Source organism: Salvelinus fontinalis, chromosome 9 (assembly GCF_029448725.1).
Source record: "Salvelinus fontinalis isolate EN_2023a chromosome 9, ASM2944872v1, whole genome shotgun sequence".
In the NCBI taxonomy this organism is placed as follows: domain Eukaryota; kingdom Metazoa; phylum Chordata; class Actinopteri; order Salmoniformes; family Salmonidae; genus Salvelinus; species Salvelinus fontinalis.
The window spans coordinates 13,920,847-13,948,233 of NC_074673.1; the positions used below are offsets into that span (position 1 = coordinate 13,920,847).

The 27,387-nt window shown below is 44.6% G+C and overlaps 3 protein-coding genes across 8 annotated transcripts in view; 1 reads left to right on the forward strand and 2 right to left on the reverse strand.

Annotated features, from left to right (window-relative positions):
• Positions 1–7,120, forward strand: part of LOC129862103 (nuclear pore complex protein Nup160-like) — a 31,671-nt gene extending 24,551 nt beyond the window's left edge. For both annotated transcript variants that reach the window (XM_055933453.1, XM_055933454.1), the window contains exons 22-30: positions 2,290–2,395; positions 2,529–2,750; positions 3,104–3,214; positions 3,407–3,530; positions 3,764–3,862; positions 4,019–4,160; positions 4,326–4,451; positions 5,144–5,239; positions 5,375–7,120. In XM_055933453.1, coding sequence (XP_055789428.1) covers positions 2,290–2,395; positions 2,529–2,750; positions 3,104–3,214; positions 3,407–3,530; positions 3,764–3,862; positions 4,019–4,160; positions 4,326–4,451; positions 5,144–5,239; positions 5,375–5,458 — 1,110 coding nt within the window. In that variant the 3' untranslated portion in view covers positions 5,459–7,120. The remainder of the gene's footprint in view (positions 1–2,289; positions 2,396–2,528; positions 2,751–3,103; positions 3,215–3,406; positions 3,531–3,763; positions 3,863–4,018; positions 4,161–4,325; positions 4,452–5,143; positions 5,240–5,374) is intronic.
• A 2,017-nt stretch (positions 7,121–9,137) lies between these two features.
• Positions 9,138–21,828, reverse strand: LOC129862104 (fibroblast growth factor receptor substrate 2-like). Of its 4 annotated transcripts, none has more exons than XM_055933457.1 (7): positions 21,711–21,828; positions 20,777–20,871; positions 20,534–20,625; positions 20,104–20,290; positions 18,872–18,991; positions 18,206–18,369; positions 9,138–10,779 (listed from the first exon to the last, which is right to left on the reverse strand). In XM_055933457.1, exons 3-7 carry the CDS (start codon positions 20,597–20,599, stop codon positions 9,649–9,651), a joined length of 1,668 nt encoding a protein of 555 aa, XP_055789432.1. In that variant the 5' UTR covers positions 20,600–20,625; positions 20,777–20,871; positions 21,711–21,828; the 3' UTR covers positions 9,138–9,648. The 4 variants fall into 4 exon arrangements, with proteins under 4 accessions (XP_055789432.1, XP_055789430.1, XP_055789431.1 ...); XM_055933455.1 differs by having other exon boundaries at positions 20,777–20,876; XM_055933456.1 differs by lacking the exon at positions 21,711–21,828 and having other exon boundaries at positions 20,777–21,704.
• Positions 21,829–21,950: 122 nt separating this feature from the next.
• ptprb (protein tyrosine phosphatase receptor type b) overlaps positions 21,951–27,387 on the reverse strand; it is a 43,091-nt gene continuing 37,654 nt past the window's right edge. For both annotated transcript variants that reach the window (XM_055933460.1, XM_055933461.1), the window contains 7 exons: positions 26,972–27,048; positions 26,449–26,583; positions 26,183–26,305; positions 23,857–24,020; positions 23,547–23,682; positions 23,306–23,426; positions 21,951–22,898 (listed from right to left, as the gene is read on the reverse strand). In XM_055933460.1, coding sequence (XP_055789435.1) covers positions 22,876–22,898; positions 23,306–23,426; positions 23,547–23,682; positions 23,857–24,020; positions 26,183–26,305; positions 26,449–26,583; positions 26,972–27,048 — 779 coding nt within the window. In that variant the 3' untranslated portion in view covers positions 21,951–22,875. The remainder of the gene's footprint in view (positions 22,899–23,305; positions 23,427–23,546; positions 23,683–23,856; positions 24,021–26,182; positions 26,306–26,448; positions 26,584–26,971; positions 27,049–27,387) is intronic.

Here is a 27,387-nt window from a genome sequence, read left to right on the forward strand (position 1 = left end):
TTTGAAGGCGATCGATCTGGCTGTTTGAAAAGTAAATAGAGCTGCTGCACGGGAGCTTGGCCTTAATGAGTCGATTAAAAGACGTTGGAAACAGCAGCGTGAGAAACTGACTTAGTGCAAAAAGACAACAAAAGCTTTCAGAGGAAAGAAAAGCAGATGGCCCAAACTAGAAAATGAGGCTTGGGTGACAAGTGGGGAGAAATCCTTGTCACCCATAAATCGCGAAGAGCGATTTATGGTCAAGTCTGCCAGTGGGTCCTGACAGCGTGGAGCTGCTGCGTATTGAGGAGGGCAGCATAAACTCAGCGGGGAATTTGCCTCCGGATGAAAGTGAGGAGAGCACAATGAAAACGATCCAACATCGGATGAAGCAATTCTGAGGCTATTCAACTCCGACACCAAAGGAGATGACAGTGGTTTCAGTGCACAGGAGGAAGATAGTGACCAAGGACTTTCTTGGTAGGCTACTGTTTACTGCTATTTAAAAAAAAAAAAATGTTACAAGCCTGTTTCGTTAAAGCCTATTTATTTTTGTTACAAGACGTGTTTCGTTAAAGCCTATTTATTTTTGTTACAAGCCGTGTTTCGTTTAAAGGCTGTGTAAAGTTCATTTGTTTCAATGTACCGGTAGGCACCTGCGGCTTATAGACACGTGCGGCTTATTTATGTACAAAATACATTTTTTTTTAAAATTCAGTGGGTGCGGCTTATTTTCAGGTGCGCTTAATAGTCCAGCAATTACGGTACTCCAGAATGTAATTAATTGCAATTCATCTGATCACTCTTCATAACAAAGTCCCTCTTTGCCATGCAAATGAGCTGAATTCCCCAAAAACATTTCTATTGCATTTCAGCCCTGCCACAAAAGAACCAGCTGACACGTCAGTGATTCTCTCGTTAACACAGGTGTGAGTGTTGACGAGGACAAGGCTGGAGATCACTCTGTCATGCTGATTGAGTTCGAATAACAGACTGGAAGCTTCAAAAGGAGGGTGGTGCTTGGAATCATTGTTCTTCCTCTGTCAACCATGGTTACCTGCATGGAAACACGTGCCGTCATCATTGCTTTGCACAAAAAGGGCTTCACAGGCAAGGATATTGCTGCCAGTAAGATTGCACCTAAATCAACCATTTATCGGATCATCAATAACTTCAAGGAGAGCGGCTCAGTTGTTGTGAAGGCTTCAGGGCACCCAAGAAAGTCCAGCAAGCTCCAGGACCGTCTCCTAAAGTTGATTCAGCTGCGGGAACGGGGCACCAGCAGTACAGAGCTTGCTCGGGAATGGCAGCAGGCAGGTGTGAGTGCATCTGCACTCACAGTGAGGCAAAGACTTTTGGAGGATGGCCTGGTGTCAAGAAGGGCAGCAAAGAAGCCACTTCTCTCCAGGAAAAACATCAAGGACAGACCTATATTCTGCAAAAGGTACAGGGATTGGACTGGGGTAAAGTCATTTTCTCTGATGAATCCCCTTTCTGATTGTTTGGGGCATCTGGAGAAAAGCTTGTCTGGAGAAGACAAGGTGAGTGCTACCATCAGTCCTGTGTCATGCCAACAGTAAAGCATCCTGAGACCATTCATGTGTGGGGTTGCTTCACAGCCAAGGGAGAGGGCTCACTCACAATTTTGCCTAAGAACACAGCCATGAATAAAGAATGGTACCAACACATCCTCCGAGAGCAACTTCTCCCAACCATCCAGGAACAGTTTGGTGACGAACAATGCCTTTTCCAGCATGATGGAGCACCTTGCCATAAGGCAAAAGTGATAACTAAGTGGCTTGGGGAACAAAACATCAATATTTTGGGTCCATGGCCAGGAAACTCCCCAGACCTTAATCCCATTGAGAACTTGTGGTCAATCCTCAAGAGGCGGGTGGACAAACAAAAACCCACAAACTCCAAGCATTGATTATGCAAGAATGGGCTGCCATCAGTCAGGATGTGGCCCAGAAGTTAATTGACAGCATGCCAGGGCGGATTGCAGAGGTCTTGAAAAAGAAGGGTCAACACTGCAAATATTGACTCTTTGCATCAACTTCATGTAATTGTCAATAAAAGCCTTTGACACTTATGAAATGCTTGTAATCATACTTCAGTTTTCCATAGTAACATCTGACAAAAATATCTAGACACTGAAGCAGCAAACGTTGTGGAAATTAATATTTGTCATTCTCAAAACTTTTGGCCACGACTGTACATTCTCTTTACATTTGGTTAGAGCGCATTATGGACTATATACATGTATTAGATTCATCAGATCAAGTGTTTGACCTTCTTTTCTGGCTTCAGGTGGTCAGCATCATAGAGTCCAGAGCCAGAGCAGTTGACCTGATGTCCCACAACTACTACGAGCTGCTCTACGCCTTCCACATCAACAGACACAACTACAGGAAAGGTGAGAGGAACCTGGGACTCTGTCAGATATTAGCACTCTGTTTATAAATGAGGCTGGTGGTATTTCTTTTTACTCACTCTCCATTTTGTGTGTGTTTTATTTTGATATGTTTGGCCCTATCTGTGTCCTCCAGCGGGTACGGTGATGTTTGAGTACGGCATGCGTCTGGGCCGGGAGGTGAGGACACAGCTGGGTCTACAGAAACAGGTCAACTGTTGCCTGGCCTCCCTCAACTGTCTACGGCTCATCAGATCTGACTATGCCTGGATTGTCCAACCCACCTCTGGAGCGGTGTATGAGAGGCCCGCTGCATCACCAAAGAGGAACTACGATGGAGAGTTTACTACTGGTCCAGGTGAGATACTATAGGCATAGATAACGATTTGTGATTATTCTAATTACCGCGATAAATGTTCCTTTTTGGTCATTACTATCTTTACACCACTATGTTTGGGACATGGTGGGAAATGTGTTTGATGACATGCTCTTTAAATTCTACAGTATTGTAATTGTTTGTCCATTGTTAAGTTCATGTTTTAAGTATCTCTATTACTCTGTTATTAGTGCGCGTGCGCCGGTGTCTCGTAGTTGATGATCCTGGCCTGAGTGCAATGGCAACCGCGTATTGTGCTAATACTGTTGCGTAAACGTTGTTAAACTGGAACCTTGTCATTGTGTCATTTTGAGTTAACATCCGTGTCCCTGCAGTGAGTGGTCAGATGGACATCCTGGAGCTGAAGGACCTTCAGAAGGAGTACGCCCTTGCCCGTAGCCGCCTCACCCTGGCTCAGCATCACCCACCTTCTGCTGCCATTGCAGGTACAAACAACAGTGATAACATATTCCCAAAAGTGAATGGAAAGTGACTTGTCAGTAAGCCATCACCAATGATGTTTTGCCTTGATACCTCTTAATGTGATCATTTAGAGGGGGGAACATTATTCCTGTAAGGAAACAAAACCCTTAATCGAACACCAGAAATGTAACACAGTTCTGTGTGTGGTGTTGCAGGCAGCACCTCTGCAGTGGAGATGGTATCTCTACTGGTCCAATCGGGACTGTTCGACTGTGCCCTCTCTCTCTGCCAGACCTTCAAACTCTCCCTCACTTCAGTCTTCGAGGGACTTGCCTTCAAGTAAGTGACGGGCAGAGTCAACTGCATGGAGTGACTTGAATTTATACGCATATCTCTCGTTGACAATGCATGATTTACGTGAATTTCCTAGTTATGCATGCAGTTAGTATTCAGCCTGTAGTGATCACATCAAAGTAATCGGTCTTGCTTTGTCTGAACTAACATGTAGATATAGGGGTTTCCTTCGTGTGGTTTGATAGTGGTGTGGTGATGCTTGCAGTTTGTATTTCCAGGTGTATAAAGTTACAGTACGGTGGAGAGGAGAATCAGAATGAAGCATGGAACTGGCTGGCTGCCAATCAGCTGTGTACCATCACAACCAAAGAATCAAGGTTGGTTAAATGTATGAACTCTTCATGGTACAAATTGGCCAGTGAATACCACATTGTCCACCTTGTGGTGCAGTTGGGAATGTTAAAAAGGTCAACTTGAACAATAAAAATAGAAGTGAAATCATGTAAAACATTTAAAAAATGACTTTCCGCCAGTGCGACAGATGAGGCGTGGCGACTTCTGGCCTCTTACCTGGAGAAGCATCCTACTCAGAATGCTCAGCACCATCGCTGTGTCATCAACAGGCTGCTGTCACACGGTGTACCGCTGCCCAACTGGCTGGTCAACGCCTACAAGGTAAGAGAGCGCACTATTTGTGCATGTATTTATATTGCCCTAAATGCAGGACATATTTTCTGAGAAGGACCCCTAGATATGAATTAAATGGAAGAGTCCATAAATGTACCTTTTTGTAGTTGTATTTGCTCCCCATGTATGATAAAACAAGCTTGTTTTGTTTAGGGGGTGGATGCTGCAGCGTTGTTACGGCTCTACCTGAACTACGACCTGCTGGAGACAGCAGCTGAGCTGGTGTTGGAGTATGTAGATGCCCTCCTGGGGAAGGGACACCAGTACTTTGGCATTGAGGTACACTATACACTGAGTGTACAAAAATTAGGAACACCTGCTCTTTACATGACAGACTGACCAGGTGAAAGCTATGATCCCTTATTGATGTCACTTGTTAAATCCACTTCAATCATTGTAGATGAAGGGGAGGCGACAGGTTAAAGAAGGATTGTTAAGCCTTGAGACATGGAATATTTGTGTCCCATTCAGCGCGTGACTGGGCAGGACAAAAGAACGGTATGGTAGTAGGTGTCAGGTGCACCTGTTTGTGTCAATAACTAAAACGCTGCTGGGTTTTTCACGCTCAACAGTTTCCTGTGTATCAAGAATGGTCCACCACCCAAATGACATCCAGCCAACTTTACACAACTGTGGGAAGCATTGGAGTCAACATGGGCCAGCATCCCTGTGGAATGCTTTCGACACCTTATAGAGTGCATGCCCCAACGAATTGAGGCTGTTGTGAGGGCAAAAGGGGATGCGACTCAATATTAGGAAGACGTTCCGAATGTTTTGTACACTCGGTGTACGTCACTTCCCATGTTTATAATGCATGGTTGTTTTACCCATCTTAGTTGAACACACTTGATTCTTATCTCTAGAGAAGGGTCTAAAATGTCAATATAATGGATTGATAAGAACAGATTGAAAAGTCAAATGTTTGTCCTTTAAAAAAAAAAAAATCTCTCTGGTAATGGTGTGTTGTACAGAGGCCCCTCTCAGCCACAGCGCCGTTGGTGTGGCTCCCATACACATCCATCGACCAGCTCCTCCAGTCGCTCAACGAGACCCAGACCAACGCCAGAGTAAGTTGATTCGAAATACTATTTTTGAAATCGGTTTGCCAACCTGTGCTGACTGACATGAAACCTGACATGACTGTCCTCAGTTTAAAATTTAACATGCACCACCACGCTCATTACTTGTCCTCTCCATCTCAGATGTACAAGAAACTGCAGGACAAGCTGAATGACTACCACAAACTGGTGGACCAGACGACGAGGAGAAGGCTCCAGGCCCAGTAGAAGCACCGTCTGTCAGTCAAAACACAGTACTGCTTGCATCCAGATTCTACTCTGCTACCAAAGTGTGCACTTGCACACTCAGTCATGGATTTCAAAGCATTGGATTGGTGTAAGAATTGGCTGGGGGATGTTTCCGCCATTGCTAATTCCATGACGGGGAAGATGGAGGTGCACACTTTATGAGGTGGGTGGAGAATCGGGTACAGCCTGGCCCCACTGCCCCTCCAGGTGCTGTCTCACTATGGCCATGACTCTCTGGAACACAAAACCGACTCAATGGAAGAAGGGAAATACATGCATTTTTGTATAAGGGTAAATTAAACTGACTTATTCTTATGCACTTCGCCAGATTGTTTTGTGCCAGACATTTTGTGTTGTCTAATTTCAGGCTAACGTTGAGTGAGGGCTCAAGAATATGGAAAAGAGGAATGGGGGAAAAGTGTCCGTCTTACCTGCTTGTTGCATTTACATCTACTGTATACACTCACTGGCCAGTTTACTAGGTACACCCATCTAGTACTGGGTCAGACCACTCTTTGCATCCAGAACAGCCTGAATTCTTTGGGCATGGATTCTACAAGGTTTTAAATGTTTGTTGCTCAGTTGGTATCAAGGGACCTAACGTGTGCCAGGAAAACATTCCCCACACTAGTACACCACTGCCAGCAGGATGGGTCCATGGATTAATACTGTTTACGCCAAATCTTGACTGCCGTCAGCATGATGCAACGGGAACCAGGATTATTTTTAGTGCCCAGTTGATAGGAGTGGGCGTCTGCTGCAATAGCCCACCTGTGACTAGAATCGACGAGTCGTGCGTTCAGAGATGCAACGTTATGTCTGTTTGTGGCCCTCCTGTTAGCTTGCACGATTCTTGCCATTCTCCTTCGACATGTCTCATCAACAACCTGTTTTTCACCCACAGGCAGGACTGCTGCTGACTGGATGCTTTTTTGTTTGTTGCACCATTCTCGGTAAACCCTAGACCCTGTCGTGTGTGTGAAAAGCCCAGGAGGTTGGCAGGTACTGAGATACTGGATCCGGCATGCCTGGCACCAATGGTCATACTACGCTCAGTCACCTAGGTCACTTGTTTTTTTTGCCCATTCTAACGTTAAATCGAACAGTAACTGAATGCGTTGATGCCCTCTGTGCCTGCTTAATATAGCAAGTCACGTGACTGGCTTTAGGAGCAATCCATTTTTGTGAACGGGTGGTGTACCTAATAAACTGGCTGTTGAGTGTGAGTTCAACTAACAATTTTAGGCCTCCCGGGTGGCACAGTGGTCTAGGGCACTGCATCGCAGCGTTAGCTGCACAGGTTAACCTACCCTTATCAAGCCGGGTATTTTTTTATGCAACTTTTCACATTTACCTGTTGTTGACGAAGCCGTCTGTGTCAGAGGCCTTATGATGGCGTGGCCTTTTCATTGGAGTCGAGGGATACAACGGAGGTGTCACAAGGGTAGTTGTGAGGTATTCTGAGGTCATAACTGACAACCTTTGAAAATAGCAAGGAAATTGTTTTTGGCGGTCACTAAACCATTGCTGGACATTTTATGATACTATCTTTTCTCCTTCTGGTAGGTCCCAGCGTCTGTTCATAACCAGGGGATCAGTCTGGTACTTTGTCTTAAATAAAAACTTGGTCAACAATTGTCATTTAGGTTTAAGGTTGAATTGATTTGCATCAATAAAAATAAACCGTGTGCAGGTGATAGAAGCCCAAGAGCTGATATAAACATCTCACCACAAAAAAACTAGATACAATAAGTACAAAAATAAAAGGTTAGTTAAAATGACCTAATAAACATATGTTTTGTTTAAATGTGTGTGAGAGTTGGGCTATATGGACGAGATTACTGAGTAGTTTGGTTCAACAGGCTGACCCAGTCTTCGCTTGAAGTTATTGAGGGATGATGAGGTTTTGGCAATGTTAAGATAAGAATTCCAGAGTATGGTACCCCCAGTGTCTGATTAGAGAATTGACTACGTGAGGTGCGGCAGTGGGGAGGGTGAATGTTATAGCAGTGTCTTGTGTTATATAGGGAATGGAAATGTCCCTTAATGTAATCCACCAACCCTCAATTATAAACATAGCTCGAGAAATAACGTAATCTCATTTGGAAGCTAGACTGATTGGATCCAGATTGGATTGGATTCAGGCCGGTGACGCCATGCAACCAACTGTGACATGTATTGAGTTTGTTGCTGCTAGTTAGTACACTGTTGTAGTCATACGTTAGCTAGTACCACCAGCTGCATCCAATATTTATTTGTGCCCTAGACATGGATTGCACCTCGGAGGATAATGTAATAGTGGCATGGAAATACGATGACACTGCTAAATAATTAGTTTGAAACAACTTTGCCATATTATGTCAAATTTACTTTAGAGAAGTTGCCATTCACGTTACTGTTACTAGCAAAGTAAATAAAAATAGCTAGCGATGCTAATGTTAGCTAGCTAAAATATGGTGGTCCCCTCAATTTTAGTAAACTGGGTAAAGTTATAATGCATCTAAAGTCAATCTGGCAAAATCACAATCACACCAAAAGGGTGTCCTACTAATGATTTGCATTCTTTTGAAACGTCTAGCTACATGTATACAGTACTCAACCACCACTGGGGACCAACGAACTCAAATATTCCATGTCTCAAGACTTGACAATCCTTCTTTAACCTGTCACTCAAACTAGTGGTACGCGGGTCAGCTGTTTGTTCACCTACACCCGCGCGCAATTGCTAATAATGAGAGGTCCGGCGGTGTGTTCCAAACTCCGTTTTAGAGGAGACTGACTGTCAAAAATAATCCCAGTTACAATTTTGACACTATAGTACATGTTTCTGACTCGTTTAGATGCCACATGGGTCGTTTTCAAATTGATTAGTTGGTGTTTAGGGGCAGTACCTCTTAAAGGCTTGCTGAAGTGTTACAGATAGCAATGTAAAGGTCATTTCCAATTGAGCAGACATATGCAGCAGAAACATTGCTTTGAAGTTTCAATCACACTAACGTCGAACTTCATCGATACAGATCGAATAGAGCACTATACAACGTCATATTGCCGAGTCTACCTTTTGTTAAAAAATTTTTTTTTAAAGGCACCCTGTTGTGCCTAGCTCTTTCACTATTGGTGACATCTTGACCAATTAGTTGGCTAGTGAGTTGACTGGCTCATAATTTTTTGTGATGGGACAGCTCCACTATGAATACCCACAAAAAGAACCTTGTCACTAGAAGAATTTCATAAATTGAAGGGCTGACAGCCAAATTAGAACTGCACGGATATCAGATGGCATAATTTGATTTGTTCCAATAGAATTAACAAGGGGGATATCGAACCACATCCTGTCATTTACACATTGAGTCATACCCAATACCAAGTCTCAAAACTGCATCAAAACCTTGGTTGCGTTCCCAGCTCAGACGCTGCATGCATCAACCAATGGTGGCATGCCACGTCATCTACCGTGCCGTCGTGCACCAGATTGTTAGAACTTATGTGGTTTACCAATATGTAAAATACCTATCCAGGCGTTATAAGATCTGGCATGCGTCAGCAATGCCTAGACAGAGGAACATGCCCTATGACATGCCATATATTCATATCTAGTTTAGTGCTAGGTCATCTAGGACTAGAGTTGGGGGGGGGGCATTGATTGGTTGAAAACAAAAACAGAACAGACATTTATTGTGCCAGAATCTAGTGTACATTGTCAGAAACATGTAGTGTACCATGTAATCCTCAGATACTGAAATTACAGCAGCAATGCATGTAGTGAATCATATCATTCAAAAATGCTAAATGGAATGCTTTGTTCAGTAATACTGATTTGTACCGGGGGGGTTGGGTGAGGAGGAATGCAGTCCAGTCTTATTAACATAATAAACAACCCAAATGCACTGTGGAATGAGTGAAGGAGAAGAGGTATTATATTACCATAGGAATAAATTGGTATATCGCAAGTAAGTACCTACTTTGGTAACCAACCACACACAACAAAGTCTGTTTAAATCTCATTTAAGACCGATTTCTGGAGTCTCTTTGAATACATTTCCAATGTCTCCATGGCCTGTGTTTCTCTGTCTTTGTGTTTATTAAGAAAGTCCCCTGTGTAGACTGCCTTCACATGTTTTTTCTAAAGGGGTTCATAGTAGAAAAAGGTGCCAGAAGGATCTGTTCAGTCAGACAGTGCTTTTGGTGGGCAGTTCCGTACTATTGTGCCGCGTTTTCCTCGATGTTCCGTCGTCGCGCGGCCGAGCCTTCTGCAGGCTTGACATGGCGGCGGTGCGCTCGATGTCTATGAAGGCATAGAGCTCGGTACGGCGTGTGGGGGTGGTAGGCGGCAGCGGCGAGGTGGGGGTGCGGGGCGTGTGGGGGTTGCTGGTGTCCGAGGAGGCACCCTTGGCAGCTACGGATGAAGAGGTGGTGGTAGATTCCATCTCCACCTCGATGTAGTTGAGCGTCTTGGGAGGCTCCTGACACAGCAGCCCCAACGGCCGGCGGAAGTCAAAGTTGAAGATGGTGTGGCGGCGTACCATGTCGGGGGCACAGCGAGCGCTGAGAGGAGCCGTCACATTCTCTGTGTTGACGTAGTTGTGGGAGGGTTCCATGGCCGAATGAGGGGGGTGGGCTGACAGCGGGTGGGAGTAGGAGTGGTGGTGGAGGTTGTAGCCGTTGAGGGATGGCGTCTTCAGCCCCCCCTGGCCGCCTCCATTGTTCTCCACCTGCTCGTTGCTGGGCTTGCGGGTCTCCCAAACGGGCGGCAGGGCCGGGAGGTTCTCATAGTCCAAGAGGGCCGTGCGTCGCTGGGCTGAGTTGTTGACGTTCTGCAGGGTGTCGGGGGGCGTGCGGTGGAGGCGGGGGGCTGTTACTGGGGCAGTAACCCCGACAGAGGTGCCGTTGGAGTGTGTGTGGGGCGGCTGAGGCTTGCCCTCCAGTAGGGCTGGGGCCTCTGTGGCACAGTGTGTCCCCGTCTGGCTGTTAGTCTCCTCCTCTCCAAGATCCGGGGACTCTGGGTCCTCCCCTGCCTCCTCTCCATCTCCATCCCCAGTAGACTGCTTCCCCTTGGCCATCTTCTTCTGTACAGGAGTGGGTCCCAGCACAAAGCGCACCCCCAGGGGCTCCAGCAGTACCTGGGGCTCTTCCTGGAGCTGGGGCATGGGGGGCAGAGGCTCTGGTCTGGCTACCCGTGGAGGGGGAGGTGTAGGGGGACACTGGGACTGGCCTGAGTCGGGGCTGTCCAGAGGGGCTGGAACAGTCAGAGGGCTAGGCTGGTCATCCAGCAGACCTGTGGTGTTCACATAGGTGTGGATCTGTAGACAGATCAGGAGACGGGGTTAATATAACATCGTCATCACACCAACTCGGCAGCTTTTACATTAACTCATTATTACCCATCAATGTCACAAGTGGCACAGTGGATGTTCTCTTTAGTCTAGGACAGGGTTCTCAATTTAAATGAATATTATTTTGGCCAAGGGATCCATGGAATAAGTTTAGAGAGTGTAATACAACACAATGTAATCAGAGTCCAACATTATGGCTGGGGCCAGTAAAAACAATAACCAGTAACTTCTCCGCGCATTTTAACATTCCAGTTCCACATTTACCTGCTCTGTCGCAGTCCACCATTGAAGACTAGACTACACACGAAAAAGTCATGCTGTTTGTATTTTAACAATATGATTGGCCATTCATTGAAGCACCACCACGCTCCCACGAGTCACAACTTCTCAAACAGTACATGAGTTGATTCCTTGACACAGCACACGAGAACAAAAAGTAGTGGCTTTAAGATAGCAGCTTTAAATCTGCAACAACAAAAAATGTCTCTGCCCCATGACAAAATGTATAGAATGCAGGAAATAGCTTAGCTTGAAAACAGATGAAAAAAAATATGCTCTGGTGCAGGCCTTTAAAATGTTCCTTCCCAAGGCCCGTGCTTCATGCACTGCCGGAGTAATAGTAAAACTCCTTATATGCCATTTTTATCTAACAAGTTGTGTTCTGATTTTGAGAGGGTCCCTGTTGAATTTTCTTTCACAAAAAGGTGCCCCCAGACACAAAAGGTTTGAGAACCCCTGGTCTAGGAGACCTCAAAATGTGCTCTGCCAAACAACTCAAACATTTATATTGAGAGGTCATGTTTCATCTACACTGTGTACAAAACATTAGGAACATCAGTTCTTTCCATGACAGACTGACCAGGGGAATCCAGGTGAAAACTATGATCCCTTATTGATGTCACTTGTTAAATCCACTTCAATCAGTGTAGACGAAGGGGAGGAGACAGGTTAAAGAAGGATTTGTAAGACTTGAGACAATTGAGACATGGATTGTGTGTATGCCAGACAAAATATTTAAGTGCCTTTGCACGGGGTATGGTAGTAGGTGTCAAGCGCACCGGTTTGAGTGTGTCAAGAACTTCAACACAGCTGGGTTTTTCACACTCAACAGTTTCCCATGTGTATCAAGAATGGTCCACCACCCAAAGGACATCCAACCAACTTGACACAACTTTGGGAAGCATTGGAGTCAACATGGGCCAGCATCCCTGTGGAACACTTGACACCATGTAGAGTCCATGCCCCAACGAATTGAGACTGTTGTGAGGGCAAAGGGGGGTGCAACTCAATATTAGGAAGATGTTCCTAATGTTTTGTACACTCAGTATATAAAGCTATAGGGGCTGGAGTATTTCAGTGTGCTAGCCTTATTCTATTCCCTCAGATGTTAATGTGTTTGAAGGGAGTTTTCTGCCATTTATTTTGTTTGTGCGGGCTGCCTAAGTGTTATTTCAAGTCGCTTAAGTCCAAACAGTGTAACAAAAATAATAAATCAACGACTAAATCCAGTTATAAAGTATGCAGAAAGATAATTAACCTATATATTTTTTATAATATCTTTGAGAATAAAAAGGGGCTCCCGAGTGGAGGAGCGGTGTAAGGCACTACAGACCCTGGATCGATTCCAGACTGTATCACACCCGGCTGAGATTGGCCCAACGTCGTTAGGGTTCATTTAGGTTTTTTTTAAAGTATTTTTTTAATTTAACCTTTATTTAACCAGGTAGGCCAGTTGAGAACAAGTTCTCATTTACAACTGTGACCTGGCCAAGATAAAGCAAAGCAGTGCGACAAAAACAACAGAGTTACACATGGGATAAACAGACAAACAGTCAATAACACAATAGAAAAATCTATATACAGCGTGTGCAAATGTAGTAAGATTAGGGAGATAAGGCAATAAATAGGCCATAGTGGCGAAATAATTACAATTGACACTGGAATGATAGATATGCAAGAAGAGATACTGGGGTACAAAAGAGCAAAAATACATAACAATATTGGGATGAGGTAGTTGGGTGGGCTTTTTACAGATAGGCTGTGTACAGGTGCAGTGATCGGTAAACTGCTCTGACAGCTGACTATTAAAGTTAGTGAGGGAGATAAGTCTCCAGCTTCAACGATTTTTGCAATTCGTTCCAGTCATTGGCAGCAGAGAACTGGAAGGAAAGGCGGCCAAAGTAGGAGTTGGGGATGACCAGTGAAGTAAACCTGCTGGAGCGCGTGCTACAGGTGGGTGTTGCTATGGTGACCAGTGAGCTGAGATAAGGCGGAGCTTTACCTAGCAAAGACTTATAGATGACCTGGAGTCTGTGGGTTTGGCGACGAATATGAAGTGAGGGCCAGCCAACGAGAGTATACAAGTCGCAGTGGTGGGTACTATATAGGGCTTTGGTGACAAAACAGATGGCACTGTGATAAACTACATCCAATTTGCTGAGTAGAGTGTTGGAGGCTTTTTTGTAAATGACATCGCTGAAGTCAAGGAGCGGTAGGATAGTCAGTTTTACGAGGGTAGCAGCAGCAGCAAGAACGACATCATTGATATATACAGAGAAAAGAGTCGGCCGGAGAATTTAACCCTGCGGCACCCCCATAGAGACTGCCAGAGGTCCGGGAAAACAGGCCCTCCGATTCGACACACTGAACTCTGAGAGGTAGTTGGTGAACAAGGCGAAGCAGTCATTTGAGAAACCAAGGCTGTTGAGTCTGCCGATAAGAATGCAGTGATTGACAGAGTTGAAAGCCTTGGCCAGGTCGATGAATACGGTTGCACAGTATTGTCTTTTATCGATGGCGGTAATGATATCATTTAGGACCTTGAGCGTAGCTTAGGTGCACCCATGACCAGCACGGAAACCCGATTGCATAGCGGAGAAGGTACAGTGGGATTCAAAATGGTCGGTGATCTGTTATGTTAACTTGGCTTTCGAAGACTTTAGAAAGGCAGGGCAGGATGGATATACAGTTAAAGTCAGAAGTTTACATACACCTTAGCCAAATACATTTAAACTCAGTTTTTCACAATTCCTGACATTTAATCGGAGTAAAAATTCCCTGTCTTAGGTCAGTTAGGATCACCACTTATTTTAAGAATGTGAAAAGAATAATAGTACAGAGAATGATTTATTTCAGCTTTTATTTCTTTCACCACATTCCCAGTGGGTCAGAAGTTTACATACCAAAAACTAATTGAGTGTAGCATTGCCTTTAAAATTGCTTAACTTGGGTCAAATGTTTCAGGTAGCCTTCCACAAGCTTCCCAATTTTGGCCCATTATTCCTGACAGAGCTGGTGTAACTGAGTCAGGTTTGTAGGCCTCCTTGCTCGCACACACTTTTTCAGTTCTGCCCACAAATGTTCTATGGGATTGAGGTCAGGGCTTTGTGATGGCCACTCCAATACCTTGACTTTGTTGTCCTTAAGCCATTTTGCCACAACTTTGGAAGTATGCTTGGGGTCATTGTCCATTTGGAAGACCCATTTTCGACCAAGCTTTAACTTCCTGACTGATGTCTTGAGATGTTGCTTCAATATTTAGACATTACTTTCCTCCCTCATGATGTCATCTATTTTGTGAAGTATACCAGTCCCTCCTGCAGCAAAGCACCCTCACAACATGATGCTGCCACCCCCGTGCTTCACAGTTGAGATGGTGTTCTTCGGCTTGCAAGCGTCCCCCTTTTTCCTCCAAACATAACGATGGTCATTATGGCCAAACAATTCTATTTTTGTTTCATCAGACCAGAGGACATTTCTCAAAAGTACGATCCTTGTCCAAATGTGCAGATGCAAACCGTAGTTTGGCTTTTTTTTATATCGGTTTTGGAGCAGTGGCTTCTTCCTTGCTGAGCGGCTTTTCAGATTATGTCGATATAGGACTTGTATACTGTGGATACAGATACTTTTGTACCCGTTTCCTCCAGCATCTTCACAAGGGCATTTGCTGATGTTCTGGGATTGATTTGAACTTTTCACACTAAAGTACGTTCATCTCTAGGAGACAGAACGCGTCTCCTTCCTGAGCGGTATGACTGCTGTGTGGTCCCATGGTGTTTATACTTGCGTACTATTGTTTGTAAAGATGGACGTGGTACCTTCAGGCGTTTGGAAATCGCTCCCAAGGATGAACCAGACTTTTTTTTCTGAGGTCTTGGCTGATTTCTTTTGATTTTCCCATGATGTCAAGCAAAGAGGCACTGAGTTTGAAGGTAGGCCTTGAAATACATCAACAGGTACTATTTGCCAAAACTATATTTTGTTCACAAAACATTTGTGGAGTGGTTGAAAAACTAGTTAATGACTCCAACCTAAGTGTATGTAAACTTCCGACTTCAACTATAGGTCTATAACAGTTTGGGTCTAGAGTGTCTCCCCCTTTGAAGAGGGGGATGACCGCGGCAGCTTTCCAATCTCTAGGGATCTCAGACGATACGAAAGTGAGGTTGAACAGGCTAGTAATTGCGGTTGCAATTACTGTGGCGGATCATTTTAGAAAAAGAGGGTCCAGATTGTCTAGCCCAGATGATTTGTATGGGTCAACATTTTGCAGCTCTTTCAGAACATCTGCTATCTGGATTTGGGTGAAGGAGAAGCGATTGGGGGCTTGTGCAAGTTGCTGCGGGGGGTGCAGAGCTGTTGGCCGGGGTAGGGGTAGCCAGGTGGAAAGCATGGCCAGCCGATTAACGTGGATTTATCGGTGGTGACATTGCTTCCTAGCCTCAGTGCAGTGGGCAGCTGGGAGGAGGTGCTCTTATTCTCCATGGACTTTACTGTGTCCCAGAACATGTTGGAGTTTGTGCTGCAGGATGCAAATTTCTGTTTAAAAGAGCTAGCCTTAGCTTTCCTAACTGATTGTGTATATTGGTTCCTAACGTCCCTGAAAAGTTGCATATCACGGGGGTTATTCGATGCTAATGCAGTACGCCACAGGATGTTTTTGTGCTGGTCAAGGGCAGTCAGGTCTGGAGTGAACCAAGGGCTATATCTGTTCTTAGTTTTACATTTTTTGAATGGGGCATGCTTATTGAAGATGGTGATGAAAGCACTTTTAAAGAATAACCAGGCATCCTCCACTGATGGGATGAGGTCAACATCCTTCCAGGATACCCAGGTCGATTAGAAAGGCCTGCTCGCTGAAGTGTTTTAGGGAGCGTTTGACAGTGATGAGGGGTGGTCGTTTGACCGCAGACCCATTACGGACGCAGGCAATGAGGCTGAGATCCTGGTTGAAGACAGCAGAGGTGTATTTAGAGGGCAGGTTGGTCAGGATGATATCTATGAGGGTGCCCGTGTTTACAGATTTGGTGTTGTACCTGGTAGGTTCATTGATAATTTGTGTGAGATTGAGGGCATCTAGCTTAGATTGTAGGACGGCCGGGGTGTTAAGCATATCCCAGTTTAGGTCACCTAACAGTACGAACTCTGAAGATAAATGGGGGGCAATCAATTCGCATATGGAGTCCAGGGCACAACTGGGGGCGGAGGGGGGTCTATAACAAGCGGCAACGGTGAGAGACTTACTTCTGGAAAGGAGGATTTTTAGAAGTAGAAGCTCGAACTGTTTGGGCACAGACCTGGATAGCATGACAGAACTCTGCAGGCTATGTCTGCAGTAGATTGCCACCCCGCCCCCTTTGGCAGTTCTATCTTGGCAGAAAATGTTATAGTTAGGGATGGAAATTTCAGGATATTTGGTGGCCTTTCTAAGGATTCAGACACGACTAGGACATCGGGTTGGCGGAGTGTGCTAAAGCAGTGAGTAAAACAAACTTAGGGAGGAGGCTTCTGATGTTAACATGCATGAAACCAAGGCTTTTACGGTTACAGAAGTCAACAAATGATAGCGCCTGGGGAATAGGTGTGGTACTGGGGTCTACAGGGCCTGGGTTAACCTCTACATCACCAGATGAACAGAGGAGGAGTAGGATAAGGATACGGCTAAAGGCTATAAGAACTGGTCGTCTAATGCGTTGGGAACAGAGAATAAAAGGAGCAGATTTTTGGGCGCGGTAAAATAGATTCAAGACATAATGTACAGACAAGGGTATGGTAGGATGTGAGTACAGTGGAGATAAACCTAGGCATTGAGTGACGATTAGAGAGGTTTAATCTCTGGTGGGACCAGTTAGGCCTGGTGAGGTCTCCGCATGTGTGGGTGGTGGGACAAAAGAGCTATCTAAGGCAAGGTGAGCGGGACTGAGGGCTCTACAGCGAAATAAAACAAATAAGGACTAGCTGAGACAGCAGTAGACAAGGCATATTGACATTAGAGATGGGCATATTGACATTAGAGAGCGGCTTAAAGCAGTCACAGGTGTTGATCAGGAGAACTAAGACAACAATGGGTAAATGGCGATGAATGGGCAGAGCGGGTCAGTTAGGGACATACAGGACCCGAGTTCGAGGCTGGGGCCGACAGATAAACAAAATGGGGTACCATGAAGATGGGTCTTTGACATCGCAAAGGAAAAGCCTGTTGAGACCACGTCAGCAGACGAGTCGTGATGGATCGGCGGGACTCCGCGTCGACAACAAACGGTCCAGGACAATTGGCAAAAGAGGGATTGAGCCCTAGAATTAGCTGGTATATGGGCCTAGCTCGTGGCTAGCTCAGGGCTAACTGGTGCTTGCTTCGGGACAGAGGCGTTAGCTAACAGTAGCCACTCGGTAGTAGCTAGCTAGATGCGATGATCCGGTGTAATGATCCAGAGCAGCAGGAATCCGGTGATGTGGTAGGGAGAAGCAGTCCGATATGCTCTGGGTTGATATCGCACTGTGCAGACTGGCATGTATTGTCCGAGCTAAAGCTGGTGGAGTCCGAGCTAAAAGGTGAAGACCGCTAGCCGTGGCTAACAAAGAATAGTAGCTAGTTAGCTGACGGAGGCTTCAGTTATAAGGAATAAAAATAGCAGATCCGTACCACATTGGGTGAGGCAGGAAAGTATATTTTGTTCATAGATAGAAAGTGAGATTAAAATGTATACAAGAAAAAAAAGATGCTATTTACACGGGATAAGAAAGACAACAACAACACACGACCGACTGCTACGCCATCTTGGAATGTAGAATTGTGAATAAGAATTTGTTCTTAACTGATTTGCCTAGTTAAATAAAAGGTAAAAAATAAAAAAAGATGTGAAAATTCCCAAAACAATTAATTTAGCAGTACAGATTGTTATGTTTGATCAAAAGAACACAGCATTAGCCATGGCAAGATGCATAGAATTGCAGGAAAAGAGCTTACAAATGCAATAATCTACCTACACAGCCAATATGGGGGCGTCTAAAATGTTCCTTAAAATTCAGCCACGTCTGCCAAGCCCCCGACCTCCACCCAAGCCCCCTTTTATCCAGAAAAAAACTCTAGTTTGGTTTTGAGTTGCTCTCTCACCGCATCATCAGCCACTAGCAGGGGGTGTGAGGACTCCTCTCCCACCGAGGGCAGGCGGGTGCTGGCCACAGACGGGTGGCGCGTGGAGGGGTGTGAGGGGGTATCGCCCACCGAAGGGATCCGAGTGACACCATTGGGCATGGTGGGGACAGAGTAGCCCAGAGCTAGATTGACATAGAGAAGGGAAGAACTGGGGGGGGTCAGTGGGGACAATATCCCAGAGTCTATTTGGAATAGGCCATTTCTTTCTCGATAAGCTAAACTATAGAATAGGTAGCCTAAACTTTTCAACTATAGTAGATTGACATATGCTAGTGATTGGCTGAGGAAAAGTAAATGTGGACAGTTATTCTAACATGTTCAAAGAGCACATCAGAATTCGGTAAGGACCGCACATTGTTGCATCCTCGACTTGCATGTTCTGTTAATATGAATTACCATATTCTAAATGTGATTTCTGTCATTCTGAGAACTGGGGGGAAATACTCTAATCAGGTTACGCACCCAATGCCGGTCCAGTACGTTTCTCAAATGTCCGGCAACACGGAAATCATATATATTTCCGTGTTGTATATATATGGCAATGGGCATTTCAGGTCATTGCAAGTATGGGAAGAAGTATTCATAATTGGGCCAGTTCTAGTTGTAGGATGAATAAGGTCTTACCAGTCTGGTGGTTGGCCTCCAGCACGGCCTCCTCTACCACACTGATGCTGTGGCTGTGCATTACCTCCTGCAGCATATTGAAGATCTCCTCTGCCCGCGCACACTTGAAGGCAAAGATCCCTAAAGACACACAAACAAACGCAAAGACAAGAAACAAATAAAACACAGTCAAACTGCAGTCAAAACAGTCAAATTGCAGTCAAAACAACTCAGGAATCACATATGTGCGCACGACCGCAATACAGACAATTGAGACGCACAACCATTATCAGCACTGCTTAGACCTTCATGTTTACAAAAGGTTTGTACATTTATCGGGTCTTCGAACCTATGCCCTTGTCTACCTTGTGATCACTGATCTTAATGGACTGGGTAGGGGAAGGCAACAGAACGGTAGAGATAAAGGACAAGGAAAAGATAGCAAAATATCAAGAAGGAACACATTAGGAACTACCATAAGTACAGCATAACAATAGAGACAAACTAACTAACACTGCATAATGCACAAAGAGAAAACACAAAACACACAGCTATGCTCTACTTGTGCAAAAAAAAAAAAACTCCCAGTCAAGCACAGCACAACACCACACAGAGTTAGACACAGGCATCAATACTGTAACCACAGAAACAGAATCACTCAAATGGACATCCAATCCATACTTAAGTCAATGATGCCATAATAATTATATTTCTGACTAATATTTCTGGTAATCACAGTATTATGTCATTCATCATCACAACATGAGGTGGGAACACAATGAGCCTGACTTACCATAGTAAGCCAACCCATAGCCAACCCATAGTAACCACCCCCCCTGTCCCAACCCCCATCTCTCCCGCCACCAGACCTCATCCTTTTGAAAGCATGGATGGAGTCCAAAAATAACCACACAGACATTTTTGTTATTGGCATTGCAGCATAATCAATGACCGGTCCAAGTCAATATATCAACAACAAGCTGATGTTGTTGGGGCCTAATGACCTAGTTGCAGATGTGATTCAATGTATACTGATGTTTACCATGGTTCATGTTAGATCCACAACACTGTGTATAACATTTAACATTATTACACCGTTGTATGTATACCCCTGCCCAGGCAGCTGAGGCACCACATACGTTAGTTAGCTTTGGAGTGACATAAGCTGAGAATGGTACTTGAAAATGGCAAAATCAACTAATAAAATAAGTTAAAACAACAATTGTGTGGAATGGAAATCTCAATTAGTTGACCTGGTCCCGTCTTGCAGCGGTGGCCGCTCTCGAAGGAGAAGAGGTTGGAGTCGTAGCCATAGCGACGCAGGCACATGTAAGGCCACCTAACATCGTCACGGCGATGGGTGTGGAGGACCAGCTCTGCCTCCGTCAGCTCCATCACGCCCGAGCCCAGCTCGTTCCCATCGTCATCCACGTTTATCACCTGGCAACAGAACAATAACTTTAGACAACAGTCACTCTGTGTCAGTCAATACAAACATGTCTACACTGCAATGCACTGAAGATGGTATTCATTGTCAAACCAATATTTCCCATTAATTTAATTCTGGTAGGAAGTCTACAGATTGTTTTTTATGAAACCTGTCATACCTAGAATTTGGGTTGACTCAGCTTGGCAATGGCCCACCATTGAAGTTGTATTGTTGTAACAGATCAAGAGACCAACCTTAAATTTGGTTTGATGATTATCTGGGATTGATTCCTTCTCTGGACAGCTCAAGCAGCTTCCCATGGCTTCTTCAGAGCACCATCTGATGTCTGGGGGATAAGGTATGTGAAACCATAAGAGCCAATACAGTGTCAGCGTGTGAATGCAAATCATGGAATTGTAGTTAGCTACATTTGATTGATGTGAAAGAGACAAAGTGACCTTTACAAACTCTTTATTAACAGAGGGTTTCTTTCTTACCTAGATCCAGCCACCAGTATCCCTGGTTCCTTCCTCCGAGGCTGAGGAGGAGCAGTCATGATGCTTTATCTGCTATGCCAACATAAAATGTGGGCCTGCCCTGCACACATTTAGTTTACTGTCAGCCAAATTAGGTAGCTAGCTGGACGAATACATTTGACAACTGATGATCTAGCAAGCTAGTTTGTGATACAATTGGAGTTAGCTAGCTAGTTAGCCTTTGTGTCTTCCAAGTTAAAACATTTAACGTTCGCTAGCTAGGAAAGCTACATAGCTAGCTACGGTGGCTAACTCCATTGTAGTAGCATGGGCCAAAGCTTTTTTTAAATGAGATCAGATTACAAGGTTTTGACCCAGTTACATTATTGATATGAAACGGTATGACTAATAAAATAGTTCATTTAGCGTTAGTATCTTCATCTATTGGTAAGACGTGGTGTGGACAAACTAGCGTAGCACCTTCATGTGTAGCTTTCTGGCTAACTAGTTAGCTAGCTCTCCGCACTCGTTAAGTCTGTGGTTAAGTCCTAACTTTACTAGCCAAGATAACTAACGTTAGCTAGCTAATTAGTAATTGGTCAAAAACAAATCTAAATCAAATGCATCTCTTTGCTAATACATTAACGGATACCCACGAGTCCCTGGCAAATGGATGGGGTAGTTCTTCCAAACACAAACGGGGTAGTTCTTTCAGACACAAACGATCGCAACCAAGCTAGCTAGCTCTGCTGTCGCATATTAAGCTAGCGTTAGTCTGTTGTGTTAGCTCAACTCCACCATCCTTCCTCTGGGTTGCTAAAGCGCCAAAAAAAAACAATCACAACTTCTTCCAAAGGTGGCTACCATTCTTGTTTTCGAACGCAAATTGATGTAATCCCATGTATAATCTTTTATGTCTCGATATAGAGTGGAACAATAAAATACGCTATTTTACCTTAGTCGCACCGTCTTTTTGCTAACGTTATGTATGTAGCTAGCTAGCTGGCCAGCTACATCACAGCAACTTGGCTAAACTTCCGAGAGTTTGAGGCAATCGTTTTCGATGTGGTGAACTGCGCATGCGCGGGGAGGTTTGTGGCTCTTGTGGCCTCCCACCAAATCATGACTCCAGCATACATCAATATTGACAATGAATCATAGATAAATTAATAATATGAATAAAAAATGATATCAATTATATTTTTCCAGTTATGTAAGTATTTTATTGAAACACTTGAAGAATATATTAATTCCCTCATCTTGATATGATTACAAGCTTACATTGATTGCAACATGGGAAAACTACATACAGTAACTACTATCATTTGTGTAACGATTCACAGAATCCAATCACTCACTCATATGATTACAGTCATGTTGACAATGTAGGGTTGTGGATTTTCAGATGTGTGATTTGTAGTTCCATGACATGATGATAAAATACATCATTCTTATTTTACATAGCCTACACACAAATGTAGATTGCACAACATACACGGTGTGCTTTCATAACGCATATGATAATCCTTTTTTATATGCAAGCAATATATCACACTTATACAATATCTACAAATACATGTATAATGTGTTCATCTACATACATATATCATATATTTATGTATGTCCTCAGTGCTTATGAAAATAAGTGTAACTTCAAACAGAAATCATTTTTGTCTAACATTTTAGAAAAGTGACTTGTGAATGTTACAGTAGCCTATACACTTATTGAATATGTGAATACTGTTATAGGAATTTGATTTATGTATTATCAGATTTTTTACAGTTTTTGGTGTATAATGTTTTTTGGTCTGTGCCACATAATAATGTGGAAATGATAGCTTAACAAAAAAAAAGAAAAACTGTGTACAAATGCCAATAATGCAAATGTATAGCATATACACAAACACACAGATATAAGACATGTATATACAATTCAGTTAAACTTCATATTATATGATATAATTAAATAGCTATACATTTTACTATATTTCATAATATCTGGAAAGAACAATCAACAAAAATAGTAGAAAAATAAAATTGCCACGTATCCCTGCAGTGCTATACTTGTGAAAGTACAAACTGTTTTCTTTTTCTCTCTCCTTCAGTAGTCCTTACAATCTTTAATGCCTGGCATATACCATATCTGTAGGCAAAAAAACAAACAAAAAATATAATTTTTGATGACATCCAACTACAAAACCTCCTAGATATGTGCTACCGTAGCTGCATTCTGTGTTTGAAAGGGTTGCTTAAGTAACCTGGTCTTATATACTGTATGTGTTGTAGCCATCTCTACTATCGTTGCCATGTCATACACATTTGCTACACTAGGATAGTGGCTTTGATTTCCGGGACCACACATACATACGTCACTTTGGATAAAAGCATTTGCTAAATGGCGTATATTATATTACTAACACAGACAGGAGTTGGCTTAGCACAAACAGACTGGACCATGCACCAGGCTAATATTTGAAAGAATAGATCATCTGTGATGTCTTCCAATGATGAACTACAATACAGAGAGTTCTAAGGAATGTGAGGGCTTACCTCGTTGGGGGTCAGGGTTCACATTCTCATAAATTGGGTAGAGGGGGTTCTCCTGCTCACTGCGAAGCTTCCTGGCTCGGAGGACGTCCCTCACACACTGGTGCAGGTAAGCATACTGGCACTTGAAAGAAAATTAACACATTCAGAAATATATCTGTTATTACAGGATATGTTTTTACATAACATGGGTTCTGGGGTTCACACACACACACAGCCAGTGGACCCCCACAGACAGTCTCACCTCAGTCTGAACCATGTGTGAGCGGTGGAGGCGCAGGTCGAAGACAGCTCCGTAGATGTCCACTATGTCCTTGGTGTCCAGCTGCTGCAGCACTCTGTCCAGGGATATGAAGGTGCCTGTGCGGCCCACGCCAGCACTGTCATAGGGAGGCGAGGGAGAGAGAGAGAAAGAGAAAGAAAGAGAGAGAAGGTCAGAGGCCAGATAAAATTTAGTCACACTACCCAAACGGGGAGGACAATACATTATATCTCAGTGTGTCCTAGAGTGTTGTTTTGTGTTGAATGGGGGACCTAGGGAGTTGGGGACCCACCTGCAGTGAGCCACGGTAGCCCCAGACCCAGAGGTCCTGTTGATGTAGTCCCTGACAGTCCTGACAAACTGGATGAGTGACTGGGTGGTCTCTGGGACGCCGTGGTCAGGCCACACCGTGTAGTGGAACTGACGCACCACCCTGGAGTAGTTCAACTGGTCCTCCTGCATGGAAGACAGGACACAGCTGGAAAGAAAGACTTACTAGGGGCTGACTACACTCTTAGAAAAAACCTAAAAGGGTTCTTCAGCTGTCCCCATAGGATAACCCTTTGAAGAACCATTTTTGGTTCCAGGTAGAACCCTTTTGATTTCCATTTAGAACCCTTTCCACAGAGGGTTCTACATGGAACCCCAAATAGTTCTACCTGGAACCAAATAGGGCTCTCCTATGTGGGCAGCCGAAGAACCCTTTTTTCTAAGAGTGTACACACAGCTAGCTACTTATTCAACACCATAGTGCCCTCAAAGGACCCAGGGACTAAACACCTCCCTCTGCAACTGGATCCTGGACTTCCTGGCGGGCCGCCCCCAGGTGGTAAGGGTAGGTAACAACACATCCGCCACGCTGATCCTCAACACAGGGGCCCCTCAGGGGTGCGTGCTCAGCCCCCTCCTGTATTCCCTGTTCACTCATGACTGCACGGCCAGGCATGACTCCAACACCATCATTAAATTTGACAATGACGGGGCCTCCCGGGTGGCGCAGTGGTCTAAGGCACTGCATCGCTGTAGCTGTGCCACCAGAGACTCTGGGTTCGAGCCCAGGCTTTGTCACAGCCGGCCGCGACCGGGAGGGCCATGGGGCGACGCACAATTGGCCTAGCGTCGTCCGGGTTAGGGAGGGTTTGGCCGGTAGGGATATCCTTGTCTCATCGCGCACTAGCGACTCCTGTGGCGGGCCGGGCGCATTGTGCGCTGACCAGGTCGCTAGGTGTACGGTGTTTCCTCCGACACATTGGTGCGGCTGGCTTCCGGGTTGGATGCGCGCTGTGTTAAGAAGCAGTGCGGCTTGGTTGGGTTGTGTTTCGGAGGACGCATGGCTCTCGACCTTCGTCTCTCCCGAGCCCGTGCGGGAGTTGTAGCGATTAGACAAGACAGTAACTACTAACAATTGGATACCACGAAAAAGGGAGTAAAAAAAAAACATTTTTAAAAAATTGCCAATGACACAACAGTGACAACAACGAGACCGCCTATAGGGAGGTCAGAGACCTGGCCGTGTAGTGCCAGGACAACAACCTCTCCCTCAACGTGATCAAGACAAAGGAGATGATTGTGGACTACAGGAAAAAGAGGACCGAGCACGCCCCCATTCTCATCGACAGGGCTGCAGTGGAGCAGGTTGAGAGCTTTAAGTTCCTTTGTGTCCACATCACCAACAAACTAACATGGTCCATGCACACCAAGACAGTCGTGAAGCGGACACAACAAAACCTATTCCCCCTCAGGAGACTGAAAAGATTTGACATGGGTCCTCAGATCCTCAAAAGGTTCTGCAGCTGAACCATCGAGAGCATCCTGACTGGTGTCATCACTGCCTGGTATGGCAACCGCAAGGCACTATAGAGGGTAGTGCGAATGGCCCAGTACATCACTGGGGCCAAGCCTCCTGCCATCCAGGACCTCTATACAAGGCGGTGTCAGAGGAAGGCCCTAAAAATTGTCAAAGACTCCAGCCACCCTAGTCATAGACTGTTCTCTCTGCTACCGCACGGCAAGCGGTACCGGAGCACCAAGTCTAGGTCCAAGAGGCTTCTAAACAGCTTCTATTCCCAAGCCATAAGACTCCTGAACATCTAGTCAAATGGCTATCCAGACGACTTGCATTGCCCCCCCTCTCCTTTCCACACCACTGCCACTCTCTGTTGTCATCTATGCATAGTCACTTTAATAACTCTACCTACATGTACAAATGACCTCAACTAACCGGTGCCCCCACACATTGACTCTGTATCGGTACCCCCCTGTATATATTCTTATTTTTTACTGCTGCTCTTTAATTACTTGTTACTTTGATCTCTTATTCTTATCCATATTTTTTGGGAAACTGCACTGGTGGTTAGGGGCTCGTAAGTAAGCATTTCACTGTATTCTGCACATGTGTCTAATAAAATTTGATTTGATTTTTGATTTGATTTACTATACTGTAGTCTGTCACATATGATATATCAAGACAGCATTAGGTGAAGACATGGTCATATTTCAATATGTTAAAATCCAATCACTACTATGTATGAAACTGTATATAAGGCCAACACACAATATATAACTTTCTACATAACAACCTGGTATTTTTTAAATCAGTGAGTGTCATCCACACTCACGCTACAGATCTTGAATTCCCGTATTGTCCATTCTGGCAGCACAGATTCAGACAACATCTGAACTATGAGGTCTCCGTAATACAGAGGGTCCTGGTCGAAGGGCCAGTAGTGATCACACTTTACCTGGAAACACATGGATAATAACATTGTAAATACACTAGTAACAATGTTGTAATAACATGTTGTTTAATAGAACATGATAACAGCCACTCCCAAATGGACAACACTGGTCCGGACGAAGCAAAATGGCTGCTCCTTCTACACACCCTGCCTTTCTCCACACACTGGGTCACCATGACAACGTTATGGACGTTCTGCTCCCACACCATCTTCCAGAAGTCATCTTTGGTTCCAGGAAGTGGGCCCTGAGTGGCGATGTACTCCCTACGGAAGTTATTCCCCTGAAAGAAGAAGAGATTTAATTTACATTTTGTTTTTCATCTGACCTTTATTACACTAGGTAAGTTTGGGGAGAAGATGAAAAAGCTGCTTAGGACTGTAGGCTTGTTGTATGTTGCCTTATGCTCGACAGGGAGCAAAGTAAGTAGTTCATCCCAGGTATACTAACTGAGGAATAAGGCTGAGAATTAAACAATCAATCCTGCCATGACTAACTGAGTTCGTGCAGTACTGTCTTTGTTCACATTATACCCTACCACCTCCAATGCTACACCCCACCTCGACCCCAACCAACCACCTCCAGCGCCCCACCCCCGACACCACGCAACAGAGGGGATTTGACCAGAGTGGCAGTTGGTTCGGATTTGTCCGTGTGTTTGGATAACTTACAGGAATGTAGCTGGCGTTGATGTAGTCAGAGCACGGATCATCATCTACATAGGACAGCTTCACACGGGTTGAATCGTCTACACAACACAGGCCGTGCACAAAGACATTGAGTTGGCATTTTAGTATGACACAGTGGATGCTGCGGGAAGGATGGCTCATAATAATGGCTGGAATGGAGTAAATGGAATGGTATCAAACACGTGTTTAATACCATGTCGTTCACTCCATTCCAGCCATAAACTCCATTCTAGCCATTATTATGAGCCGTCCTCCCTCCAACAGCCTCCACTGTTATGACACATACATGACCATGTACATAATACATTTAAAAATATGGTAAAGAGCATTACTACTGTACATGAGCCTTGCAGACAAAACTCCTTGCAGACAAGAAATAAATCTCTCAATCCCCTTGT

Bases quoted from the DNA above. Each gene is read 5' to 3' on its own strand.
- LOC129862104 (XM_055933457.1), bottom strand. From the start codon at position 20,599: ATGGGAAGCTGCTTGAGCTGTCCAGAGAAGGAATCAATCCCAGATAAT. The intron at 20,291-20,533 runs GTTGGTCTCTTG...TTCTGTTGCCAG, and splicing joins ATCATCAAACCAAATTTAAG to GTGATAAACGTGGATGACGA. The intron at 18,992-20,103 runs GTCAACTAATTG...GTGTGTCTTTAG, and splicing joins CCGCTGCAAGACGGGACCAG to GGATCTTTGCCTTCAAGTGT.